Raw genomic sequence first — 26480 nt, 5'->3', positions numbered from 1 at the left:
TTTGTTTTGGTGAACAGGCCCGTGGGATACCCTTATGGCACCCATGGGTAGGGGTATAATCCTGTGCCCCTAGTGTGTTTTTGGGCACCTGTGTGTGACCCACAGAGCAGGGTACGGGCTGGTGGCAGCTCCGTGCTGAAATGACTGGTGCCCTGAGCGGCCTCCATTTTGGGATGCCCAGGCCCTGTCATTAGGCATTGGTAGATTCCGGATGGAGACAAAATGGCCCCCATGGCCTCTTGCCTTCCATCACCTGTTACCTTGATCTTCCCGAAGTCCTGGGAAGCTCTGCCTCTGTCCCTTTGCCCTGACTGGCTGTTGGGTGGAAGTTCTGTATATGGTAGTGTGGGGAAGTGCCGACCAGACTGGCTGGTATGCCTGTAGGTGGGACCTGGGTGAATGGAGTGTGTGACGAATATGAATTCTATGTTGTGGCTATCTAGTATCTGGTGGTTGACACAATGTTTGAGACAGCCCCGCCCCGTAACCGGTATGAATGCAGCTTGGAGTGTTCGGTACTTGTCCCAATACACATCTCGTTGTGAGTGGCTGGAGAGAAGTGAATGGCCTGAATGCCTCTGTGCCTGGTTGGTTGCCTCCCTGCATTAATGACCATATGGTGATTGGATGCTTGAGTGCGACCCAGTGGAATGAATGGGAGATCAACAGTATATCTGGGGACCTCTCACTGCTAGGAATCTTGTTCGGAAGCTGAAGTCCACTACGACGAGGAACTGGAGTAACTGAAGCTTAACCTTGAACCCTGCTGGACGAGAATTGCTGTTGCTCTCCTTCGCAATCTGAAAGCTTCTGTGCCTCAAGAACCGACCCACAGAGGACCTGGTAAGGCGCCCTCTTAACAAGCTACGAGGTACCATTATGCACAGCTGATCTTTGCCTAAGCTCCCTGTAGACAGACCTTCGACAGGCTGCCGACCCGATACGGGGATTGCTGCGGAACTCCAAGGAGAAGCGCCCGGACTGTTGTCCACCACTGTCGCCGCCATGCTCCCGTTGCCTAAAAACTTCATTGATCCAAGGACGATCTCGTCCGCATCATCGCCGCTGTATCCTGCTGGAGAAGGCCTGACCGTGGACGTGCTGAGGAGCATCCACCGGTGGGTTTCCCACCACCCAAAGACCAGGCGCCGACGACTCGATGCCCTTGCTGGGCCACAGTTCTTCGCTTTGCGGTCAACTATTTACACTGAGGTGCCCCGCACGCCTCTTCCTGGCCGGACGTCTACGCTTCCCAGTCAACTAGCACCGCTAGGAACGATGCAGCCACTTCACTGTCGTAGCTCGACCTGTTCTCTGTCAGACGTTCGACCCGTGACTCCTACCTGAAAGGGAGGACACTCAAGCAGGGTTGTCTATTTCCCAGACGAGGAACGCTACAACGCCAGGTACTGAGTTGCAGAACTATTGGAAAGTCTAGTGTGAACAATATATGGGCTGGGCTTGTATCTTCTACAGGTTGCCCAGGTTGGGGGGGGGGGCGGTCTCCACACAGAACTGTGTATAGGTATCGAGGCCAGTATTCTGCCTATTGCTCAACCATCTTCCTTTCCTTCCTGTCTCAACTGCTGGTTTCCTCTTTATTTTGATCTGTGTCTCATTCTGACCATATGCACTTTAAGGAGATCGAATAACGTTAGTGGTACCACTTTAGAATTGTATACATTTACCATTATTTTTCGGAGTACAAAGTGAGTTATCTTCGTGTATATGACCTTGAATATTAATTATATAAAGACTTTAATTTGAGCTGGGAGTGAAATGAGAGCCAGCCTAGAGAGGTGAGGGAAGAGGAGATGGAGTCATGAGGAGAGAGAAGGCAGAGGGAGCGGATGGCAGAGTGGTAGACAGATTTCAGTGGGGAGAGGAGAGGAGAGGGGAGGGAGTCAAAAGAAAAGAGGAGCAGTAGAAAATTCTGGAGAAGATAAGGGAGATTAAGAGTTTAGTCGTGTGGAAGGTTAGGAGGGGTCGAATTTTACGAATGTTGTAAAGGTGAAAGCGGCAAAATCTGGCAATAAGAGAAATGTGGTGAGATAGAGAGTGGTGGGGGGGGGGTCAATGTGAAGACAAGGTTACTGGCATGGGGAGAGGAGAGTTGGGAGATGGGGGGGGGAGAGAATAGAAGGGGGAGGGTAGGGAGTATTATATTAAATATTAAAGTGTACTCAACCCTACTACATCCAGACCACGGTGTAGTTTGCAATCTGACGCCTTTTGGAATTGCAAAGTAAACATGAGCCAGTTGCCACTCAATAAAAAAAAGTTAACAGTGAACAACATTTCGAGGGGATTGGGTCCTGTTAAGACGGATTTCTGAACTCTGTCCTGGTGGCGCAGAAGTTCAGAAGGCCAACCTAATTACTTGGAACAGGGTAACCTCTGGACAAGCCAGACCAATCAAGGTAGCGATCGCGGCGGTCAAGACTAGGTCTGAAGAGGGGTGAGGGTGACTGAAAGCCCGCAATGAGCACACAAAGCAAGAGCGCTTACAAACTACTCCAAACAGTTGTTATATCAAAAATAGATACACATTTATTTTAAGGCCTTTAAAACAATGACCGTAGCGAGAAAATCACAATATCACAATATTAAACCAACACATACCTTATCAACACAATATATATACAAATACACAGTCGCAAGCATTTAAAGCACGAAATATGTAGTCCACCTGAAAGGAAAGGAAAACAGGCAGTGCGATAACGCTTTAGACTCAGTTCGCCTTCAGAGGCACCTAACTAGATGGAAGTCCGAGCCCTGCGAAGAGTGGAGCCTTGTGCTCAAAGTACCTGCCACGCCGGTGCCAACGGGCAAAAGGGGAAGCTCTTCGGAGGAAGTCAGGCAGTTCGGGTTAGTGCACAGCAGGAGAACAGGTTCCGCAACTCAAGCGCAGCCTCCACAGCGAGCAGAAGCAGAGCGCGAGTACGGCCAAAAGGGTGCTGTTTTTACACAGCAGGGAAAAGCAATGGGATACTGCAGGAGGGCGACCAGATCCTAGCTAAACTACTCACCGGTCCCCGAAGCAAGCAGACCCAGGCTTCTCCACGTTAGTTTCAGCCGCTGGCAGGTTCAGAAGAGCCGGGAACGCCTCGTAGTCGTGTAGAGCAAAAAGACGTCCCAATCGACGAAACCAGCACAGTTTTGTTGCCGCAGCAGGACAACGGAGCGGCCGTGTGTATTCAAGCCAAATGTACACTCCTCCCTTCAGACTTGGGAACGCCAAGTGTACGAAGCGTGGGAGAGTGACAAGGACTCGAAATACAACACAACCTGGCGGCAGTTACAGAGCAGGACTCCCTTGTAAGCTGGTCAGTCAACTGGATGGCCCAGAGACACTTCCGAAGGCTTACTTGGCAGGAGAGGATGAAGTCGCCGGGAATAGCTGTTCCTGCTATTCCAAAGGTCGAAGCACCAGTACAGGCCTTCTGGTTCGATCCAAGGAGGAAAGGGTTTCACAGGACGACAGCAGTGCAAAGGAGGATTCCTTCAGCGGGTCACCAGCGATTCCTCGGTCCAGCCTCTTGGTTGGAGGATACTTGGCTCCTGTATTCCTTCATTCGTGAGAACTCAGGAGATCGACATGGTAGTGGTGTTTCCAGCTCCCTCTTATCCACGGTTCCCTTCGCGCCAAAACGGAGGGGAGCCAATGGGAGATCCGCTCATCAACCCACATACCATACGTGGACCAATCACGGACCACGGTGGTCCCAGGCATTCACATCACCCTAGACTCTCTGGCACCCAGGATGTGTATTGGGACCAGACATCCCAGCCCACACCCTGGAGGCACACAAACGACATGTAGAAGCCCGCGAAAGCAACCACGTTTCGCGGGAAAGTACATGCCCAAATAAGGAAGGCCCCGGGACGCCCGACCTGGGGAAGGTGAAGGGAGCAAGACGGTCAGTGGACAAGACAAAGGAGCCTCGTGGTCTGGCCATTTTGGGAGCCAGGCCACCATTTTGGGTTCAGTGCGAAAAACGTGCTCAGAACGCAAAAAGGAGCTCAAAATGAACAAAACGATCGCTGCCACCATTCGAGTCCCTGAATGACTTGCACCGATCAAATACCATCCTAAAAGAGTATCTAGGGTCTGTAGAAGGCTAGAGACCCAAGAGAGCTGTAACTTCGCTTACAGTGCCCTCTTGTGTCATGTTGCACTAAAGCCGCAACACGATAAAAGAAACTACGGGAAACAGCGTTCCCCGGTACTGACTGTCTTAAGGGCATGTCAGTTTCCCCGTAAGAAAAGGAGCGAAAGCCCAGAGAAGTGCGGCAGAAGGCTGTACTTCTCTGGCAAAGTCAAGAACAAGGTTAAAAACAATAGCAAAAAGTTTAGGGGTTGCCACATGGAAGGAAAATTACCTGCAATCATGAAATCTTTCCTAACAGGTCCTCCGACGTATTCCATATCTGACATGTAATCACCACAGCTGTGCTGCTTCGGAAACTTTTTCTGCGTCCTGCGTCGATGACGTCGATGCGCCGTCGTCGAGGACCTCCTCCGACGTCAGACGTCATCCGATGTGATAAGTAGAACGCACGACGCCCATAGCCTCAGTTCCGTTTTTTCCGCGAACGTGTTGCTTCGTGTTTCTCGGTTTAAACGCCTCGACTCTTTGGAGTTCTGTTCTTCTCGGTTCTTCGAACCTGTTCGTTTGTGAAAATCCTTCTGAAGATGTCTACTTCGTCTTCGACCCCGCGTCCGGGTTTCAAGGAGTGTGGGTCCAAGATGTCGGTGACGGACTCGCACGACGCCTGCCTCTGGTGCCTCGGGGAGGCCCACGACACGGATGACTGTATCGACTGCCAGTCGCTCACGTCCAAAGCCTTACGCGAACGTAAGAAGTTGTCGGTAGGTTGGGTGTCCAAGCCCCGGAAGTCGAAGTCTGCTGGGCTTTCGACGGATGATTCGAGGGGTGACTCTCCGTGTCATCGTCGGAAGTCTCGTGGGTCTCCTTCTAGGAGTCGGTCTCGCCACTCCTCAGCCTCTTCGAGGCATTCTCGGAAGCGCCGACACCGGTCGTCTTCCTGGACCTCTTCGGAGGGCTCTGCCCGGCACGTCGCTTACCCCTCCAGCCGTGCGACGCCGGAGGAATGGGCTTCCTTCGGGAAGAAGATGCTGGCGATTCTTGAGTCGCAGGGTACTCAGCCGTCCGCGCCCCCGAGTGGGGTCGGTCGTGTGAGGTCGAGAGACACCGCTCGCAAGAGTGGTCGGCACGAGTCACGGGAGAGGTCCCGCTCGGACAAGGGGACTCGTTCTCGACGTACCCGTTCCAGGTCCCGGTCCTCGACGTGTTCGAGACCGTGTGCACCTGTGAGGTCTTCGAAGAAGGCATCGACGTCTGGGGCGTCGACAGGCTTTCTCGAGGCTCTGGCTCCGAGGAAGTCGTCGATGCCGTCGACGCTCAGGTCGTCGAGGGACACGCTCGGGGCTCCGGCCTCGAGGGCTGTGTCGACGCCGCCGATTCTGGAGGCGCTGCATCTGACGTTGACGCCGATTTCCTCGACGCCGATCCTCTCGGCGCCGATGCCGGTTCTCTCGACGCTGGCGCTGATTCGCTCGACGCCATCTACGCCTTTCGTGTCGGAGGTACCCCAGGGCACGGGTGGACCCCCTAGGAAGGCTCTGGTTAAGAGCAAGCACTCTCGAGTGCCTTCTTTTCACCACCTGGACTATATTTCAGAGGCGGATGAGGATTCTGATGGCCTGGTTCCTAGTTAGGTTCCGGATGAAATTGTCTCGGGCCATAGTCAGTTTGACGAGTTGAGACAGTCACTGCATGATGCCAGTGGACTGGACACCTCTCCGTAGGTGGAGTTTTGTAGGCCTGAGCCTGGCTCTCATGCTGATGCCTCGTACCGGCGCCTTATGGCTAGGGTTTCTGAGTACTTGGGATGGTCTGCTCCCCCAGGGGAGTTTGTGCAGGATGATCTGACAGACATCCTTGATGTTGGTCCCCCAACTGACCCGGTTCTGCCGTTCTATATGGCTTTACAGAGAAGGGTGGCGGCGGCTTGGACTGCTCCGGAGAGTCTCCCGGCGGTGGGCAGATCCTTGTCGAGAAAATACCGTCCAGCCAGTGGCGACCCCTGCTACTTGACCAGGCACCCCACTCCGGAGAGTTTGGTGGTGCAGGCGGCCACGGCCCCGGCGAAGCAGGCGTCGTACCCTACCATCCCTCCTGATAGGGACGACAAACGTTTTGATGGCTGGGCGAAGAAAGTGTTTTCTTCTGGTGGTATGGCGCTTCAGGCGGCCAACTCCATTTGTTCCTTGTCACGTTTCACGCACACACTGTGGAACTGTGTTGCGTTAGCGGCTGAACATATTTCCGAAGGGGACGAACGGGATGGTTTCCTTGCTATGGTCCAGGCTGGTAAGGATGCCATGTGAGAGTCCGTTCAGTCGGGTTTGGACTTAGCTGAATGCGTCAGTAGGTCCATGGCGGCGAGCACCGTGATACGCAGGTTTGCGTGGTTGCGGAAGTCGGGGTTTGCTCCTGATGTGCAGTCCCGGCTCCTCAACATGCCCTTTAACGGTGAACACCTTTTTGGCAGCAAGGCTGACGAGAGCCTTCAGAGGTTTCAGACCTCAAAAGCTGCAGCGAAGTCGTTGGGCGCTGCAGTTCGCCAACCTCCGCCTTTTCGTCCTAGGGGACAGCAGTGGAGGGGTGGTTCCTTTCGCTATTACTCATCCTTCAGTAAAGCGAGAGGAGCTGGCAGTCAAAGAGGCCAACGCAGGGGTACCAGAGGTGGACGACAGGGTACCCGTGGTGCCAAGGCCGCTCGGGCAGTTGCCTCTTTGCCCTCAGGTAACGCCGCAGCCGCTCCCACTCAGTGGTGAGGCCATGTCCCATGGTTCGCCGGTTGGGGGAAGGCTGGCGCAGCATCTTGTAGAGTGGCAAGCCATTACTTCAGATGTGTGGGTTCTGGAGATCATAACCCACGGCTACTGTCTTCCCTTTCGGCACAGGCCTTGCGACAATCCACCGGGGAACCTCTCTTTGCAGAGTCCGGATCCGCTCCTTGCGCAGGAAATTCAAGCCCTGCTGGAGAAAGGCGCCATAGAACTGGTGCCTGTAGCGGAGAGGAACAAGGGATGGTATTCCCCTTATTTTTTGATTTCGAAGAAAGACGGGGGATTGAGACCCATCATGGACTTGCGCGGTTTGAACAAACTCCTCAGGAAGGACAAGTTCAAGATGGTTACTCTCTCTCAAGTCCTCCAGGCCCTTCAGCTTCAGGACTGGTTGGTGTCACTCGACCTCAAGGATGCTTACTTCCATGTGCCGATCCATCCCAAGCACAAGAAGTACCTGAGGTTCGCGGTTGGCGACTCGCACTTTCAGTTTCGGGTCCTGCCGTTCGGATTGACCTCCGCCCCGAGGGTTTTCACCAAGCTCATGGTGGTGGTGGCAGCGCATCTCAGGCAAGGGGGGATTCACGTCTACCCCTACTTGGACGATTGTTTGATCAGGGGGAGCTCTCCCGAGCAAGTCCTGGATCATCTATCGGTCACCTGTCGCTCCCTTCACAGGCTGGGCTTATCCCTCAATTTAAAGAAGTCCCATTTGACGCCAACACAGCGGCTCCAGTACATTGGAGCAGTGCTCGACACTTCCCTGGGGCAGTGTTTTCCTCCCCAGGTGAGGGCTCTTCACATTCAGCAGATGGTGCACAAGTTTCAGCATGCCCAGACGCTCCCAGCGTTCGAGTTCTTGAGGTTGCTCGGCCTCATGGCATCCTGCATTCTTCTGGTGCCAGAGGCTCGCCTGCGGATGAGATCTTTGCAGTGGGCACTCAAGACGCAATGGTCGCAGTCCTCCGGCAGGATGTCGACTCGATTCAGGTGCCGTCCTCGGTCGCCCGGGACCTTCTGTGTTGGGCCGTCGAAGGCAATTTGATGAGGTGGGCTCCATTTTGGCTTCCCTGGCCGGAGGTGACGATCGTGACGGATGCATCCCTCACGGGATGGGGAGCTCATGCCAACGGGCTGACAGTCAGCGGTCGTTGGTCTCCGTCGGAGTCCAGACTCCATATCAATCTGTTGGAGCTGAGGGCCGTCAGGCTAGCCCTGAAGGCTTTTCTGCCGTCTGTGCGAGGGAAGAATGTCCTGATCCTGACGGACAACACAGTGGCCATGCACTACCTCAACAAAAAGGGGGGGGGGCAGGGTCACTTCCTCTGCAGGGAGGCAATGCAGCTCGAGTTCTGGGCCATCCAGCAGGAAGTTTTGATCTCGGCAGTTCATCTGGCCGGAGCCGAAAACGTGACGGCGGACGCTCTGAGCAGGCAGAGCGCGATCTCTCACGACTGGGAGTTGGCTCAGGAGATTCTCCTGGAGATCTTCGCCCTTTGGGGGACCCCTCAAGTGGATCTCTTCGCCTCCAGTGTCAACCGGAAGTGTGAAAGGTTTTGCTCGCGGGAATTTCCTCCAAAAGGAGCCTTAGGAGACGCGTTCGTGGTGGAGTGGTCCTTCCCGCTGCTGTACGCGTTTCCTCCAGTCCCCGTCATCCCGCAAGTGCTGCGGAGGTTACGGAAGTTCGGTTCCCGGATGATCCTCATTGCTCCGGCGTGGGCTCGGAGGACATGGTACCCGGACCTTCTCGACTTATCCATCTGCCCTCCGCGTCGTCTTCCCTACCGAGACGATCTGCTCTCACGGGAGGGGGGTCAGGTTCTCCATCCAGAGGTCAGATTCCTCAACCTTCACGCTTGGCTTCTGAAAGGTTGAGGTATAAGGATTGGGACCTCCCTGAGGACGTGATGGAGGTGTTGCTTTCGGCCCGAAGGCCAGCAACAAAGTCTCTGTACCGTTGGCGTAAGTTCTGCGAGCAGAGTTCAGAATGTGGATCCTTTTGCATGTGACATCCCCATGGTTCTGTCCTTTTTACTTTCTTTGGCCCACAGGGGCTTGCAAGTGGGTACCGTTAAGGGTTACCTGGCGGCGCTGTCCATCTTTAAGCGCTCGTCTGAAGAGTGTTATTACTTTAAAATCCCTTTGATTTCACAGTTCCTGAAAGGGCTCACTAATGTGTTCCCTCCGTCACCTTTCCTGGTGCCCGGTTGGGATTTAAACCTTATTCTTAAGTTTCTTATGGGTGCTCCGTTTGAGCCTTTACATTCTTGCCCTTTGAGGCTGTTAACTCTGAAAACTGTGTTTTTAGTTGCGGTTACTTCCGCTCGCAGAGTGAGTGAGTTACAGGCACTTTCAGTTAAGCCTCCCTTCACTGTATTTCACAAGGACAGGGTTGTCCTTAGAGTTCGTCCTTCTTTTCTTCCGAAGGTAGTGACGGAATTTCATTTGGCCCAGAAGGTTGTTCTTCCGGCATTCTATCCTCCTCCGCATCCTGTTAAGGAAGAGGAGAGGCTCCATAGGCTTGATCCTAGGAGAGCTTTAAGCTTTTATGTTTCACGCATGTCCCGGGTCAGAGTGGATGATCAACTCTTTATTGGTTACGCTGGAAAGCGTTTGGGGCAAGCTGTGACGAAACAGACTTTGTCTCGCTGGATTATTTTGGCCATCTCGGAGTGCTACTGCTTGGCGGGTAAAGACCCACCGGCTGGCTTGCGGGCCCATTCTACCAGGGGTATGGCTGCGTCTACTGCCCTGCAGAGGGGTGTTCCTATTCGCAACATCTGTGATGCAGCCACCTGGGCTTCAGTACATACATTTGTACGTCACTATTCCCTCGATTCCATCCGAGCACAGGATCTGGCCATTGGCAAGGCGGTCCTTTGCTCTGCTATTTGATTGGCTATTCTAAATTTTGATTCTAAATTCTTTCCCTCCTCCTTGCTTTGGTACTGCTTTGGGAGTCTGTCATAGATATGGAATACGTCGGAGGACCTAATCCCCTCGAAGAACAAGTTACTTTCTTACCTGGTAACGTTCTTTCGATGGGATGGTCCGACGACGTATTCCATATCGCTCCCGCCCTGCCTTCCCCGCTGCAGAATTTCTTTTGCGATTGCAGCTTACGTTCCGCAAGTTTTTGTGTCTGACTGGCAGTTGACTTATGTCACACGTTCTGGGGGAAAAAACTACAACTGAGGCTATGGGCGTCGTGCGTCCTACTTATCACATCGGATGACGTCGGAGGAGGTCCTCGGCGACGGCGCATCGACGTCATCGACGCAGGACGCAGGCGCCGAAAAAGTTTCCGAAGCAGCACAGCTGTGGTGATTACATGTCATAGATATGGAATACGTCGTCAGACCATCCCATCGAAAGAACGTTACCAGGTAAGAAAGTAACTTGTTCTTTTGACGGTTAGTGATGCAATATTAGAAATGGGGTGATGGAGTTAATTTTGGATGTAAGGGAGTATAGCCACCTTGGATTCTGGTTTACATCATTAAATCAAATCTATCCTTTTAAAGAAATAAGTGGGGCAAATCCTACAGTGAAGGGTCTGGAGTGCAGCTAAATGAGGGCATTAAAGTGCATGGGCATGTTACACTGTGCTTGAACAAAAATATACTAAGATTCACTTTTTCTTTTTATTTTGGCCTTCTTGGTTAGCTCCCTTTTTTTTCAGTGACTAGCTCATTACTCCCACATTATCTGAGAGCAGTGCCCTCTGCTGTTGGCCTCTTTTCCGGACAATCCTGCTGCAGAGCATAGTGAAGGCCATAATAATGGCATGCTCATTGATTGGTCGACTTTGCTTGGGGTCAGAGGTGACCAAAAGCGATGGCTGAATTGGTGTCCTCACACCAGAAGAGTAAGACTTATATCGCACTGGCATGGCGTCTTCAGAGGATGTAGTATTCAGACAATTTATGTGCCAATGGATTCTCATGGGGGCTTAGTATTCTATTACTGCACACCATCCTACTACACATCCATATTCCTTGAAGCATTTCAGTGGTTGTGGTTTTAATCTTACATTTCTCATCCCAACATGGAGTAACAAATGTACTTTTACATATTGGGATTTACAATTTAAAGTATGTTGTATGATATCCATTGAGTGTTCTATACTTTACTACTTTACAGCTGTGGATTTCTTCAATCAGATCAATATGCTCTATGGAACTATTACAGATTTCTGCACTGAGGAAAGCTGCCCGGTGATGTCTGCTGGTCCCAAGTAAGTGCTTATTATATCATGTCTAGTAATCAGTTTGTGGTAACTGCATTTAACAGCCTGGAGTGAAAATGTGTTTTTATTCAAAATAAGTTATGCCTTTAAAAAAAGATTGCTTTAGAAGACTGTACTGTGATGGCTCACCAGTCTTACTAAAGCAAACTGTCAATGCCCCTGCTGCACATGCATATGCTCAGTGGCTGAAAGCCATTCTAGGCCTGATGGAAGCCATGGAAGCAGCAGGTAAGTGGCATGTATGTTTGTTAGTGTGTGTGACGTGGTAGTGAAGTGAATGGTAGGGTGGAAGCAAAGGAGGGGTACCCCCAAAATAAGTAAAGGCAGGGGATAGGTGGGCAAAGAGGTCGGAGGGTGAAAAAGTGAAATGTCAGAATATTGATTGAGGGCGCACCAAAATCCACAAACAAAAGCTATATTTGTGTATGAACAGCAGTATTCGTAACAGCGTAGTCAATGCAGAAATGCAGTATTTTTACTTTGTACCAGTGTCTTTACAGAACTAAGCTAATGTACTGCTATTCAAAGTTAATGTGCCACCAGATCTTTCTCTTTCTCTCTCTCTTTCTCTCTCTTTCTCTCTCTCTCTCTCTCTTTCTCTCTCTTTCTCTCTCTTTCTCTCTCTTTCTCTCTCTTTCTCTCTCTTTCTCTCTCTTTCTCTCTCTTTCTCTCTCTTTCTCTCTCTTTCTCTCTCTTTCTCTCTCTTTCTCTCATCTTGCCTTGTAAATAGGCGCGTTATAAATGCCATATCATAGGCTGACCTCTAGTGGTAGCTGCAGAGTATTACATTTTTTGTTTGAGAAACTCTAAAAAAAAAAAAAAAAGGGGTGTCAACAGTGCGTGCCAGTAATACTAGCCCTAGTGTGACTTCCACTGTACCCATGGTCCTTGACGCGTTGAGGGCCCTCAGATTGGTTTTTTCCCTCCATCATAGACACAAGTCGCAGAGTTCCTTCTTCTGGCTAACGTCATTACTTATACAAAGTTTAAAGTTAGACTTTCTTTATGTCCTGTTGTTGACTGTACACCGCAAGATCTCCAGTGACAGCTTTCGAGGACCCGATGGATTCCTGCGTGCGTGCCCCCGCTGACTCCAACAGGCAGGCCGGTGGTTCTGCTACAGAGACAACCGATGGCTCATGCAGTCTCACTGTAAGCCATACTAAACACCCCCAGATCCCCTATAGTCGACAGTCGATTGTTGTTGACCGAGAAGCCACACATGGTGTTGGAGGGCAGGTCCAAAAAATCCCTGTCCTCTGGATCATTTTGTTCGCCACATGACATGCCCCCAAAGCAGGCACCCAAGTCTGCTTCCGACACCACGAGCCAACACTGGAAATCCCTTGGGTTCTGGCGAGCATGTGTCGAAAAATTATGGCTACAAATTAGGAGTGAACTCCTCTCCGACACTGTCCTCAAAGCAAAGAGGTTGAAAAGCACCCCTACCCTCAAAATCGCAGCTTTCAAGGGGGAAAGAGTTGTCTGTACCTAGGGACACCCTTTCAGGGGCAATGCACAACAAACCTCTCCCTGCTCCAGAGCCTTTGCCTGCACCCAAATTGTTACCAAGTTCCTCCCAATGGACCCGGAACAGTTTGATAGGGTTATGAGGAGAATGTCTAGTTTTGTTGATTTCTTGCATCAACCCCCAGATCAACTTGCCAACCTCCAAGGCCCCCCCCTCAAGGCGATGCAGCCAGACGCCAAATGAGCCGACCTGGACCGAATGCAACCTAGTACATTTACCTATCAAACTGTGTCTGATGACCTATACTATTAGGACACTTAAGGTTCCTAAATCCCTGGCTCATTAGCAGACCAAGGAGACATGGAGGATACAGATCAATACTATGACGGTGATGTTTAAATCATCCAATCCCCAGACCAACCAATGGCTGATTCCCCTGTAGACATCCGGCTGCAGTATAATGTTCTTTTAAAAGCTGCAGAACACTTTTGACTTGATAACCAGGAGGCACAAGTCGCTAACTATTTCGTAGAGGACATCCTCAAGGATAAGGGATCTGCAGCACAATTAATTCCACTGCTCCAATCAGTCCAAAGATGCATTCAACCCTCTCTACTTAACACCAATCTCACAAGGGCAGTCAGCCCTTGCATTAAAAATGTTTAGACTGGCCCTATCAGACCCATTGTACATTTGGGGTTGCTAAAGCCTGACTCTCTTGTGGTCACCACCACAAGGAAAAGAGCGGGCACACCTTTATCATTGGCCAAAGCCCCTCCTGACCAGGAGAGGAAACAGATTTACACCATAGGCAGGAAAATGGCTTCCTCGGCCGCTTACCAAGTGTGAGGATAGCCAACAACTCCACCCTACTGGCAAGTTGTAATTGCCATAAGTGGGACGACATATCGCAACAAATAGACTTGGTCCCAGAGCCCCTAAAGACACAGCTTTTACAAATAGTGGCTGAAGGTAAACTGGTGGCAAGCTGCATCCTGGAAAAGAATATGGATGCAGCAGACCATGCAGGCCGGATAGTAGCTGAGGCTACCCTCATCAAACGTCATGCATGAGTACCCCAATCAGGTTTCAAGCTGGAAACCCAAGCCACTCTTTTAAATATGCTAATTGAGCCCAACTCCTTATTTGGGAAAGTAGACGCACTGAAGAGTGATGGAGTATGACACCCTCAACTCACAAACCCTTTGTCCAGAGGGTTGGGTTTAACACATGCCGATTTAGAGGACAAAATGCCCAGCGGTCATCCAACTACAACCAAGGCGGAAACTTTAATCTTGGGGGTGCTCAAAGGGGCAGTCCTCAACAAAATGTTCAAAGGGGGCACAGAAGATCCAGAAGTAGAGGTTCCACCCCACCAAAGCAACAACCACCTGATACAGGTCCCCTCCATGCCTCTCCAGTAGGAGGTCACATTACTGTTTACCCACGCATGGGAGGGGATCACGTCAGAAAAGTGGTTACTTTCCACTGTGGCGAGAGGCTATTGCATAGAACTCATACAAACACAACCACCCGGAAAGACAAACGATGCAGGAGGAATAGCGCATTCTGCTGGAAGAGATCCAAGCACTGCTACTAAAGGATGCCATAATGATCCCAGTAAACCAGGTGAACAAGTTTATTCAAAGAAAGACCTAACAATGCGACCTGTACTAAACCTGTGCCCTGCAAACACTTATGTCAAGCCTCCGAAATTTCGCATGACAACGCTACAAGAAGTAATCCTACTGCTAAAACAGAGGGGCGGGGGAGAACTACATGGCAACCTTGGACATGAAAGATGCTTACTTTCATATTTCAATGTTCCCAGCGCACAGAAAATTCCTGTGCTTCAAAATAGCGAATCCACGCTAACAATTCAAGGTACTACCCTTCCCCATAAACTCCGCAACAAGGGTATTCACCAAGTTACCAGCGGTAGTGGTGGTGCACCTACGCAGCGAATCCTTGTGTACCCTTATCTGGACGACTCGCTAACGGGGGAAATCCCCTCAAATTTGCAAGCAAAATATCAAAAGAACAATCAATCTTCTGCTACAACTGGGATTCTCAATCCACGAGAATAAATCAAGTCTTATTCCAAGCAAAACCAAACCGTTCTTAGGAGCTACCATAAAGACCGAAGAGGGATTAGTATTCAGTCAAACGAAAGAGTACAAAACATGCTGCTCCAAATACCTCCGTATCTAGCCGATCGCCAAATAACCATACGCAACGCAATGCACTTGCTTGGGATGATTGCTTCATTCCACTCAGACCTACTTCTCTTTTGAATGCCTTGTTTGTAGGCTTTCTCTCTCGCCTACCCATTCTCTTACTGTGGTTACCATCTACCGGCCTCCTGGTCAAATCCCCTCATTTCTCTGAGTGGGCAGACCTCTCCTCCTCCCTCCTGGCCTCTACCACTCAACTCCTCCTCCTCTGTGACCTAAATATAAATTTAGACTCTCCTTGCTCCTCCTCTGTACTCTTACGTGACCTCTGCGACTCCCTCTCCCTGTCCATCCTCCCCTCTGGCCCGACTCACTCTGCAGGGCACACACTCGATGTCTTGATCGCCTCTGACCTCCAACTCTCCATGCCTCTGAGCACTCCTCTCTCCTGATACAGCCCGGTCTCTGCTCTACTCTTCAATTTCTGATAAGCTTGATGCTCTTGACCCTGTCATGAGGATCCGTTTGAAGTCCAAAGCCAAGTGCAAGTCCTGTTATGACTCTGACCTAGCTACACTTAAACATAAGTGTAGGGCAGCTGAGAGGAAATGGAGGACTTCCTGTTCATCTTCTGACAAACTGGCCTGTCGCCTGCTACAAAGGCAATACCGACTCTGTCCTCACCAAGAAGAGAGTCCACATTCAAGCTAGTGTCTCTGCGGCATCTAACAACTCGGCCAAACTCTTTAAAATCTGCAAGGAGCTGGCCAACCCTGCTGCAGTGTCTACCCCTCCTGTTGCCTCCCAGGCTCTTTGCAATGCCCTTGCCTCTCACTTCATTTCAAAAACCCAGGACATCCTGTCCACCCACACTCCTCCTCTTCCCTCTCCATCTATGCTTGCTGACCCTCCTTTAGCCACCCTCCCACCATCCTTTTCGTCCTTTCCTCGTTTCACCCCTGACGAGGTTGCTAGTCAAGTCGATCTATGAAAGCCTCTTCAAAACAGGTTCATCCCTGTTCCTCTAAAACCACATTGACACCCTCGCTCCGGCACTTGCTGATTTTTGCAACCACTCCTTTGCCTCTGGATCCTTCCCCCTCCCCTCTGAAGCACTCCTTTGTGCATCCTCTTAAACTCACAGCTGATCCTTCTTGTCCAGCTATCGCCCAATTTCCATTACTCCCTTTCTTGGCAAACTCCTGGAAAAGTTGGCCATCTCTTATCTTAACCTTCATTCCAATTCTGTTGGCTGTCTCCATGACCACCAGTCTGGCTTCAGAGGAAACTGCTCTCCTAAACATCCGTGAAGATCTGCTCACCAACCTTGACTCTAACATTCCATCTGTCCTCATCCTCTTCGATCTCTCTTCTGCCTTCGACACGGTCAACCATACCATCCTGCTCAACCGTCTCCGTGAAAACCTGGGTATCACTGATCAGGCTCTGGCCTGGCTGACCTCTTTCCTCTCAGATCGACCCTCCCTGCTGCAACTTGGGTCCTTACTTTCATCTATCTTCCTCTCTACCTGTGGTGTTCCCCAGGGGTCTAACCTCTCGACCTGGCTTTTCAACCAATACCTGGCAACTCTCGCCCACTGCATTGCCATTTTCTGCTCAAATTTCCAGTGCTACGCTGACGACACTCAACTCATTTTCAAGCTGCCCTCTGCCACCTCCTCTCCCATCTCTGATTGCCTAACTGCCATTCAGGATTGGTGTGCAGCCAATGATCTTTGTCTGAATGCCAGCAAGACGGAGATCCTCATCGGCACACCTTCACCATGCTTTCCCATCACTCTCTGGCCGGCCTCCCTTGGCCCTCCTCCTACCCCCACCTGCGATGCTAAGAACTTCGGGGTCCTCTTTGGCTCCACCCTTTCCTTCTCCGCCCACGTCTGAGGTCTCTAAAAGTCAAATTTCCGACTGCACCTCCTCAGAGGTACTCTGCCTTTCCTCTTTTTCCCCTTGAAGCTCATGGTATCTCAAGCTCTGGTTCTCTCTCTAGCTTGGACTATTGTAACAGCCTCTTTCTAAATCTACCTGCCTCTACTCTCTGCCCTCTGCAACTAATCCAGAACAGGACTGCGAGACTTGTCCTTGGCCTCAAGCCCTGGGATCGTATCTCTCCAGCTCTGGAATCTCTCCACTGGCTCCCAGTGGATGCAAGGATTAAATTCAAAACCCTCTGCATTGTCCACAAGGCTTTCTGGGGCCTGGGTCCAAAATACCTTCCGCTATCCCTCTGCAAATACCTCCCCTCTCGAGCTCTTCGCTCCTCTACCTCCAACTCACTCAGGGTCAGTTGTTTTTGTAAGAAACGAGCTGGGGGTAGATCTGTCTTCGGCTGGGGCCTCCCTCTGGAACAGCCTCCCTGCCACTCTAAAACTCGAACCATCTCCGGTTCCGGAAGCATCTCAAGACCTTCCTCTTTTCTTCTGCCTTTGCTCCCCCTCTCCCCTGCTGATCTGTTCTCTCTGGTCACCGTGCACCTGGCCACCCTCTGTCCTTTGGGCCCAGGTACCTGCTCATTCTGCCACCCTCCTGCGCTGCCTCCGGGCCACCCCTTGCACTGGGGTCTGTATCTGTACCCATACAGCCCCCCTTTTTCTTCCTGCACTTATCAGACCTACCCTGTCTGCTGCCTTAAACCTAGCACTTGCAAATTGCTGGCTGCATTACCACTGTTTGTTGCCTTTATTTAATTATCTGTTTCTCCTCTGCTTTGCACTTTCCACCTCTCCCCCTCTCCCATGCACTTTTCCCCTCCCCCATGCACTTGCGCGTTCTCAATGTCACTGGGCTTAGTAAGATCGCTGTTTTGTTCTCCCCTGTTCCCCTCCCCTCCCTTGCCTTGTTGAGCTCTGAAACACTTGTGCACGAGCGCGATAGAAATAAAATATCAATCAATATATTTACCTGGTTCTGCATGCACGGTTGCTCATGCGCCCAGTGCAAGTGGTTAGTGAAACAGTGGTCTCGGGCAAGCAGTCAGTGGGACGATCTAGTGGTTGTTTCGCTAACCCTAGTTCAAGCACTACGCTGGTGGACAAAAAAATAAATCTGTTAAAAGGAAAACCATTTCAGTCTCCCCACTCTCCGTATGGGGAGGCAATTACCTTCACCACACAGCACGTGGCCTGTGGACATAAATCACAGCCCAGAATCACGTAAACCTTTTGGAGTTGTTAGCAGTGCTCAAAGCCCTTCGAACCTTCAAAGTGCATCTAACAGAACAAGTCCTCACAGACTGCACCACTGCAGTGTTTTATACAAACAAGCCGGCAGGTACCCTCCAAGTCTGCCAGGCTAGCCCTTAACATTTTGAAGTGGTCACTGAAGCGGAACATGTTCCTAGTGTCTCCACGTTACAGGCAAACTCTAGTCTCTAGCAGACTCGCCAAGCAGCGATCCCCTACTCGAAGAGCACGAGTGGTAGCTCAACTGATAACTTTTAGACACAACCCTCCCTCTGGAGCTATCCTCCTTTGGACTTGTTCGCCACAAGCCTGAACACACGATGCCCAGACTTCGCTTCCAGGTTTCCCCAACCCAGATCTAAGGGGAACGCCCTGTGGGTGAGGTGGTCAGGGAAATGTGCTTACACTTTTCCCCCCCAACACCATGCCTGAGCAGGATAGTACACAAGATGTACTAGGAGCAAGTAACTCTTATCCTGGTTGTCCTATGTGGACGTGACAAGCTTGGTTTCCGCATCTGCACAAACTGGTGATGTGCAAGCCATTCAAGCTCCTGTGCCCCTTCAAAATGCTCACCCAACACTGGGGAACAACGTTAGGCCCACATACTCCATCTATGAACTTGGCAGCTTGCCTCCTGTATTCATAGTTTGGTCATTTAGAACAACATGAAAGGTTTATGGAAATCCTCAAGAGGCACGTAAACCAGACACTGTTACTTTAACAAATGGAAAAGATTTGTGTTTTGGTGCCGGTCAAAAAAATGTAAACCCCATCGAATGTACTCATCGTACAGTCTTCATTACATTCCCACCTACTAGACTCTGGCCTAGTATTCAACTCCATCAAAGTTCACCTAGTGGTGCTATCAGTGTACACCAGAAGAATGTCCTTCATGACAAATTTTTATGAAAGATATCCTAACTACTTCACAAGTTTTCACTCCACTCATAACGGTGCCCTCTGGGTCTCGGAGCCCTGTTCAACCCCCTGCTAAAAGGTCTCCCCCCCCCCCCCCCCCCCCCGTGAGCTAGAACAAAATCCCACTGTCATCGACCTATATGACCCAGACACCAATCATGAAGACCCCTGTCCAAGAAGCCGCAGGCACTTATGGGGATAATGATGACCATGAGGGTAATACAGACATGTACAACATAGACTCCCTGGTTGATAAGGACCCCATGTTGTAGACTCGCCCATAGATGATCAGCCTCTTCTGAACGAGGTACTTTTAAAAGCGGCTGAACATTTCCAAATGTCTACCCAATAGGATCCACAGGACAGGGATTTCGTTGACGAAATCTAGGGAGATTAAAAAGGCTGAAACTCAATTTATTCTCCTACTAAAGTTTGTCCAGTGACGGGTAAAACCCTTGCTGGAAACACCAAATCAGACATGGGCGGTGAACCCCCGCATAGAGAAACCTTTCAGGCCGGCACCATCAGACCCGCTGTACATCAGGGGGCCGCTAAAGCCTGACTCGCTCGTTACTACAACAAGAAACAGAGCAGGTACTCCCCTAGCCACCTCCTGAGGCACCTCCAGACAAGGAAAGTAAGAGGCTGTACACCGTGGGCAGGAAGGTAGCCTCTCCACTGCATTCTAGACCAGGATAGCTATTAACTTTATTAGCTAGTTACAATTGCCATAAATGGGATGAGGTCTCAGCTTTACTCTAACCCCGGAACCCCTCAAGACCCAATTAGCACTGGTTGCTGCAGAAGGAAGGGCAGTTTCAAGCTGCTTGCTTAAAAGCAATCTTGACGCTGCAGACCATGCCGGCAGAATCATAGCTTAGGGAACTATTAAGTGTCCTGCTTGGTTGCGCCAATCTGGGTTTAAGCCAGAGACGCAGGCCACGCTAAGATGCCCGTCGAACACAATGTACTCTTTGGCAAGGTCGTCGAAGACAGCCAAGGAAGAATATGATGCTCTTAATTCATTGGGCCAATTGACCAATAAACCTCCTGGCCAGAGGGGAAACTGCAATTGTCCTCACGTGGAAAATGTTCCCAGAGATGTTCCAGCTATAATCCAAATCGGGGAACGGCCTGGGGGAACAATAGAGGCCAAGCCTCAGAATTACCAGAGGACTGCACAGATCATGTGGTCGGGGAAGGGGTACATCCACCAGAGGTGGTACCCCACCTCAGAAACAGTGACCACCTGCTTCAGGTGCCCTCCCATGCCTCTCCAGTAGGAGGGAGCATTTCCAACTTCATCCAAGCATGGGAGGGAATCTCCTCAGACCGATGGGTGCTGTCCACTGTAGCAGGCGGCTATAGTATAGAGCTCCTCGAGTGACCCCGGAATCAACCCCCCCACGCCAGAAAACCAGCGCATCGTCCTCGAGGAAATCACCACGCTGCTCTGATGGGACGCCATAGAAATCGGCACGGCCAGCCAGTTAAACCAGGGTATTTAGTCAACTTACTTCCTTGTGCCAAAGAAGGATCTAACCATGCGCCCAGTATTAAATTTACACCCTGCAAACAAATGTCAAGCCACAAAAGTTCTGCATGACTACGCTATAAGAGGTAATCCCTTTGATAAAAAAGATTCCATGGCAACAATGGATACAAAAGATGCATATTTTCATATTTCAATGTTCCTAGCGCACACAAGATTCTTGCATTTCAAGATAGCGAACCAGCACTACCAATTGAAGGTGCTGCCCTTCGGAATAGCATCTGTTCCAAGGGTATTCACGAAGGTACTGGCGGTGGTGGCAGCGCACCTGCACAGAGGCAATCCCAGTGTACCCTTAACTGGACGACTGGCTGATTACAGGGGAGACTCCCCTAATTTGCAGGCAAAACATTCAAAGAAATATCAACCTTCTCTTTCAATTGGGCTTCATCACAGAGAAAAAATCAAGCCTAATGGCAAGCACAACCAAACAGTTCCTAGGAGCTGTTAAACACAGAAGAGGGGTTGGTCTTTTCGTCTGAGGAAGGAGTCCAACACATGCTACTGCTGATACCGCATTATCAAGCTGGTGGCCAGATAAGCGTACGCAAAGCTATGCGTTTAATAGGCATGATGGCATTTTGCATTTACCTGGTAACTCGCGCGCGCATGCGACCCACAACACTAGTACAAAATCTTCGCTGGTGGACAAGACAAAATCTGTTGGAGGGGAATCCCTTCCACGATCCAGAAGTACAAGCGACTTTCACAACAGACTTCTCACTCGCTGGGTGGAGATCGGGGGGTCTCATTCCCTTCATCACACAGCTCAGGGTCTGTGGTCTTATGCAGCGGCACAGAACCACATCATTCTGCTGGAACTACTGGTGGTATTGAAGGCTCTTCAAGCATTTGAGTTTCATCTAGCGAACCAATCTGTGCAAGTCTTGACAGACCGCACTACAGACGGGGGTGGAGGGGACAGGGTCACAGGTTCTCCAAATCTGTCCCGGCTTGCGCAGTAAATTTGGAGATGGGCACTCAAACAGAAAATATTCCTATCGTCACAGCACGTTCCAGGGGAACTCAACTCTGGCAGATTCCCTGAGCAGAGATCTCCCTACCAAAGTAACACAAATGGTGACTACATGTAGGGGTCGTAGAACACCTCTTCTCTCAATGGTGTTACCCCACAATAGACTTGTTCGCTACAAGCGAAAACAGTAATTGCCCAGACTTTGCATCCAGGTTCCCCCAGCCAGGCTCCAAGAGGGAACGTCCTATGGATGAACTGGTCAGGGAAATTCACTTACGCTTTCCTCCCACACCTCTCATGAAGAAAGTGGTGAAAAGGGAACATGACGCCCATCCTAGTTGCTCCTATGTGTGCAAGACAACCTTGGTATCCACATCTGCGAAAACTGGCGATGTGCAATCCCATCAAGCTCCTGTACCTGACCCTTCTGCTCACTCAGCACGAGGGATTAACGGTGCATCCTCAACGAACTTGGCAGCATGGCTCTTGAAGTCATAAAGTTCAGACATCTTAACTTACCACAGAGGTGTATGGATATCCTGAAGGAAGCATGAAAACTTCACGCTAGACACTGTTATTTCGACAAATGGAGAAGATCTGCAAATTGGTGCCAGTCTAAACAAATTGACCTCATAGAATGTTCTCCATGCCACATTCTAAATTTGCTCCACTTGCTACACTCCGGGTTAGTATTCAGCTCTTTAAAGGTCCACCTGGCAGCCTTGTCAGCATACGCTACCTCCCACAGTAAGTTCTCATGGTGGAAGGTGCCCATTATCAAGGCTTTTATGGAGGGAGTAAAGCGACTCCGCCCTCCCATTTCAAACCCGCGGCCAGGTTGGGATCCCAATGTGGTGCTCCCTAAGCTCATCGGACCCCCTTTCGAGCTTATGGTCAAGTCTTAAACACTTGACCTACAAGACTGCCTTCTTAGTGACTATTACTTCCATAAGAAGAGTTGGTGAAATACAAGCTCCGTCAGTGCAGGATCCTTTCTTTATCATACATAAGACGAGCTGCTTTTACGTACTCAACCTAGGTTGTCACTTAAGTTCATCTCTAAATTTCATGTATACCAGTCTATTGAGCTAATGGCTTTTTTCAGAACCCCAAGAAGCTCCGCTGAGGTAAAACTCCACACACTAGATGTGAGGAGAGCAGTCCTTTACTATGTAAACAAGACCAGACCGTGAAGAAAAACGGACCAACTGTTAACAGCAGGCAGAGAAGGAGACCGCATTTCCAAGAATGCCATCTGCAGATGGATAGTCGGATGTATGCAATTGTGCTATTCGTTATCAAACAAAACCCTGCCTTTCACGCCTAGAGCTCACTCCACAAGGGGCACAGGAGCCTCTCTGGCAAATGTCCCTCTTGACAGCATTTGCAAAGCAGCTACATGGAGCTCAATACTCATTCACTCAGCATTACTGCATTGACACTTATTCCAAGACAGATACAGGTGGGACAAGCAGTTCTAAGACATCTGTTCGCCCGCCCTTGAACCTTTTCACATCTCACAACATTCTCCTAGCACTGCTTGCTAATCTATGCATAGCATGTGAATCTAAGCAGATGCAAGCATCAGAAATACGATTACAGTGAGTAATGTATATTTGTGTGTGTGTATGTATAAAGCGTGTAAGTATTTTCTTGATAGTAGGTCTCTAAATTACCGTGCCCATGGAGAAATGATAATAGAAATGATTGGAATGTGCCTCACCAATAATGTGTTCCTTTTTGACAACAAATACTACAACCAGCTGAGAGGGACAGCTATGGGCACATGTTTCGCTCCATATTACGCCAACCTGACAATGGGATGGTGGGAGAAGTTTTATGTTTGGGCAGAATGCAACCACCGATTTACCGATAGTGATTTTATGGCTCAGGTTTACTGATTACCTTTTTATCCTTTGGAAAGGTGAAGAAAAGGACTGGCTTGAATTTATAAGCATGCTTAATGTCAATAATTTAAACTTACAATTCACTGAAACCCACAGTTGACAAGAAATAATTTTCCTGGATGTCTTAGTCAAGACCAATCAACAAGAAATTATAACCGAACTATATCGTAAGCCCACAAGTTCGAATATGCCATTATTTGCCACAAGCAACCATCCTACATCTCTGAAGTGGAGTATTGCATATGGTGAATTTGTGAGAATAAGACGAAATTGCAGCACAGTTGAAAGCTTTGATAAAGAATGTAAAAAAACGGCAGCGAATTTCCTAAAACAAAGATATCCCAAAGCAGTCCTAGAGAGAGCCTATATCAAAGCCCGCAACCTAAATCGTAAAACTCTACTCTTAATGAATAAATCAACAGCAGATGAAGAACAAGATGATGCAATAAGACTTATTCTGACATTTGGGACACATGACGATGTTATAAGAAAAATATTGCATTGGCATGTTTTACAATCTGATGAAGCCCTAGCACCAGTCCTAAAGGAGAAAGTGAATATAACCTTTAGAAAATCTACATCCATTAAAGACTCACTGGTGAGCAGTTTTCTGTGGCCTGCTAACGAAAGTCAAAATACCCCCACGTGGCTGCACAAAAACCAATGGTTTTTTTAAATGCTCGAAATGCAAGGCATGTAAATTTGCCCAAAATAAAACAAACTACATACATACTATTACCAAACATCTTGTGGAATTGGGCAGCCATATTACATGCAACACTGAATTTGTGGTCTATGCTCTCCTATGCTCGTGCAACCGCTGGTATATTGGCAGTACCATCGGTAAATTAAAACTTCGAATCTTACAACATATGAGAGCAATAAAAAACTGTGACCCCTCCTATCCTATGGCAGTCCACTTTAAAGATGCACATGAAAGTAAATTGGACAGCTTAAGATTTTTTGGCTTACACCATGTCCGAGCAAATCCCCGTGGGGGCACTACGGCAAATGGAGACTAGATTCATCTTAGATATTGAATCTAAAAAACCTAAAGGTCATAATATTGACGAAGAATTGTATACATACTCGGGAACCTGAGAACCTGGCCTATTTAGAATTACTATATTTTGCATCATACCCATTGTCTTGTGTAAATAATTTGGGCCGTTAATATGCATGGACTTCAGTAATATTTTATCTGATAGTCTGCGTATCTATAAGCACTGCTGAGAATCAAGTTGGCTTGTATGAGGGTTTTATTTTATTTCATCTTTTATATCTCATAATTGATTTTTAACATTTGAATAGTGCCTGTCTGTGGTTATATTGAATGTTCTATTAATGGTGTTTTTACACATATATGGTTTTTTTATTCAAAAATGTGATTCTGTGGTGGTCCCAGTATAAAATTTATTAGAATGGTTTTAAGCAGGAGCTAATTTTACTACCTTTATTTTGACATTTAAAGTTTAGCTCTGATTCATGTTTATACAGATGTTATTTTTGATTATAGATAATACCTGCACTATGCACTTCATTGATCTATTAGTGAGATTACATTTGCACTAAGCACTTTACGAATCTATTCTGAGCTAGATTTCTTTTTATATATAAAAAACTGCTCTTTAAAATGGCCATGCGTAACAAAGCACTTTGCACTGATCGACTTGCTATAAATCTTATGCACTTTGTGACCCTTTTACAATCTATCAGCACTATGCACTTTATTGCAATAAGTTTAGATAATTGTCTTGTCCATTAAGGACGATATGACACTTGATTGCAATAATACTGCTGCTATTTTAGCAGAGGCATTTAGGAGTTGCATCATGTTTTCATCTGTCTTGGCAATGGTATATTAGCAGTTTAGTATATAAAAAAGTATTGGCAATAGCCGTTACAAAATGGCAACCACGTTTACTAACCGCAAGGTACTAAGTACGGGCAGTAACAAAAACTGAAAAGGGACCACCACAGTTTGTTGAACCATAGAGTTGGGAATCAGTGGGAATATATACACAATGTCTTTGAGCACTCACTTGTACGTGAACAAGCAGCAAGCAGGCTGTGAAATGCGTTGTACCGTGTCTTTTTTTTTCTATTTTGGCTGATGCTGCAATAAAACTGGATTTTGAAAAAGAAAACTCATTGTCTTAATCAAGGACGAAGCTTTACTCTGGCGAGTATCTTACTGTTCGGAGTGCCATCCTCCTTGGGGAAAAGGACTCCCCCCCCCCCCCCCCCCCCCCCACCTCCCCCTTTTGAGATATATATATATATATATATATATATATATATATATATATATATATTTTCAAGAGAGATCGATCGATTTCTGAGGCTCATACGTAAGCATAGTGTTAATTTTCATTCCAAGTCAGAACTTGTCTAGATCCAGAACGGAAATGTTTTGTTTGGCGAGTGAAGAAAAGCCTGGGTGTAGCATGCCAGCGCCCAAAGATGTTGATATTGTTAAAGAACAGGGCAGGCTCGCCCGACCCACTGCTTCTCTTCCCCCCCCCCCCCCCCCCCCCCTTCACAGACTTAGACTTCTGGATCAACTGACCTGTCGGGAGTGCTGAAGTTATCAGTTTATGGAACTTGCAAAATCAAATCTTTTACAACATTGTAGTAAAGTGCATGTCCTCAAGGTGGCTTGTCGGGTACCACACCTTCTTTGTGGGGAACTACAGGGGAAGAGTAACATGTTAGTGATGCCTCCAGAACTTGCTTTTCATTCTATTTGCATCTGGGGTGATCCAAGGAGAGGCTTTCCCTGCACACATCCCAGGCCTCTGTAGCATTCCATGGGAACCATGTCAACCACTTGCTACAGGTTCCACACACACCCATCACAGGCAGAGACGATTCTCATACCTATTGCACCTGCTAATGCTCTAAAAGAATATAAGCCTGCAGGGTCTAGTGCTTCAGGAGTTTGACTTGATGCATTCCACAACCTGTTAAGATCCTACAGTACCTGGCTTGAGACAATCATGGTTTCTTTTGTGGCACGCTTGTTTGACATCTACCCTCCAATGGTCTGCTCTACTGCATAAACCATCAGGTTCACAACTTCACTCCAGTTTCTTTGTCCATCCTACTGACGAAATGATACTTGCCTGTGACACTGTGGTAACGTGGCAT

At 48.9% G+C, this 26480-nt stretch overlaps 1 protein-coding gene across 1 annotated transcript in view; it reads left to right on the top strand.

Annotated features, from left to right (window-relative positions):
• The window catches only part of MOB1B (MOB kinase activator 1B), a 357208-nt gene that overhangs the window by 147447 nt on the left and 183281 nt on the right, over window positions 1–26480 (top strand). Inside the window, exon 3 of the mRNA XM_069626279.1 lies at window positions 11024–11117. Within this exon, the coding sequence (XP_069482380.1) occupies window positions 11024–11117 (94 nt within the window). The remainder of the gene's footprint in view (window positions 1–11023; window positions 11118–26480) is intronic.

The sequence above is a fragment of the Ambystoma mexicanum genome, chromosome 6p (assembly GCF_040938575.1).
Source record: "Ambystoma mexicanum isolate Mex_15411 chromosome 6p, UKY_AmexF1_1, whole genome shotgun sequence".
Classification (NCBI taxonomy): Eukaryota; Metazoa; Chordata; class Amphibia; order Caudata; family Ambystomatidae; genus Ambystoma; species Ambystoma mexicanum.
This window is presented reverse-complemented; position numbering and strand designations above follow the sequence as displayed.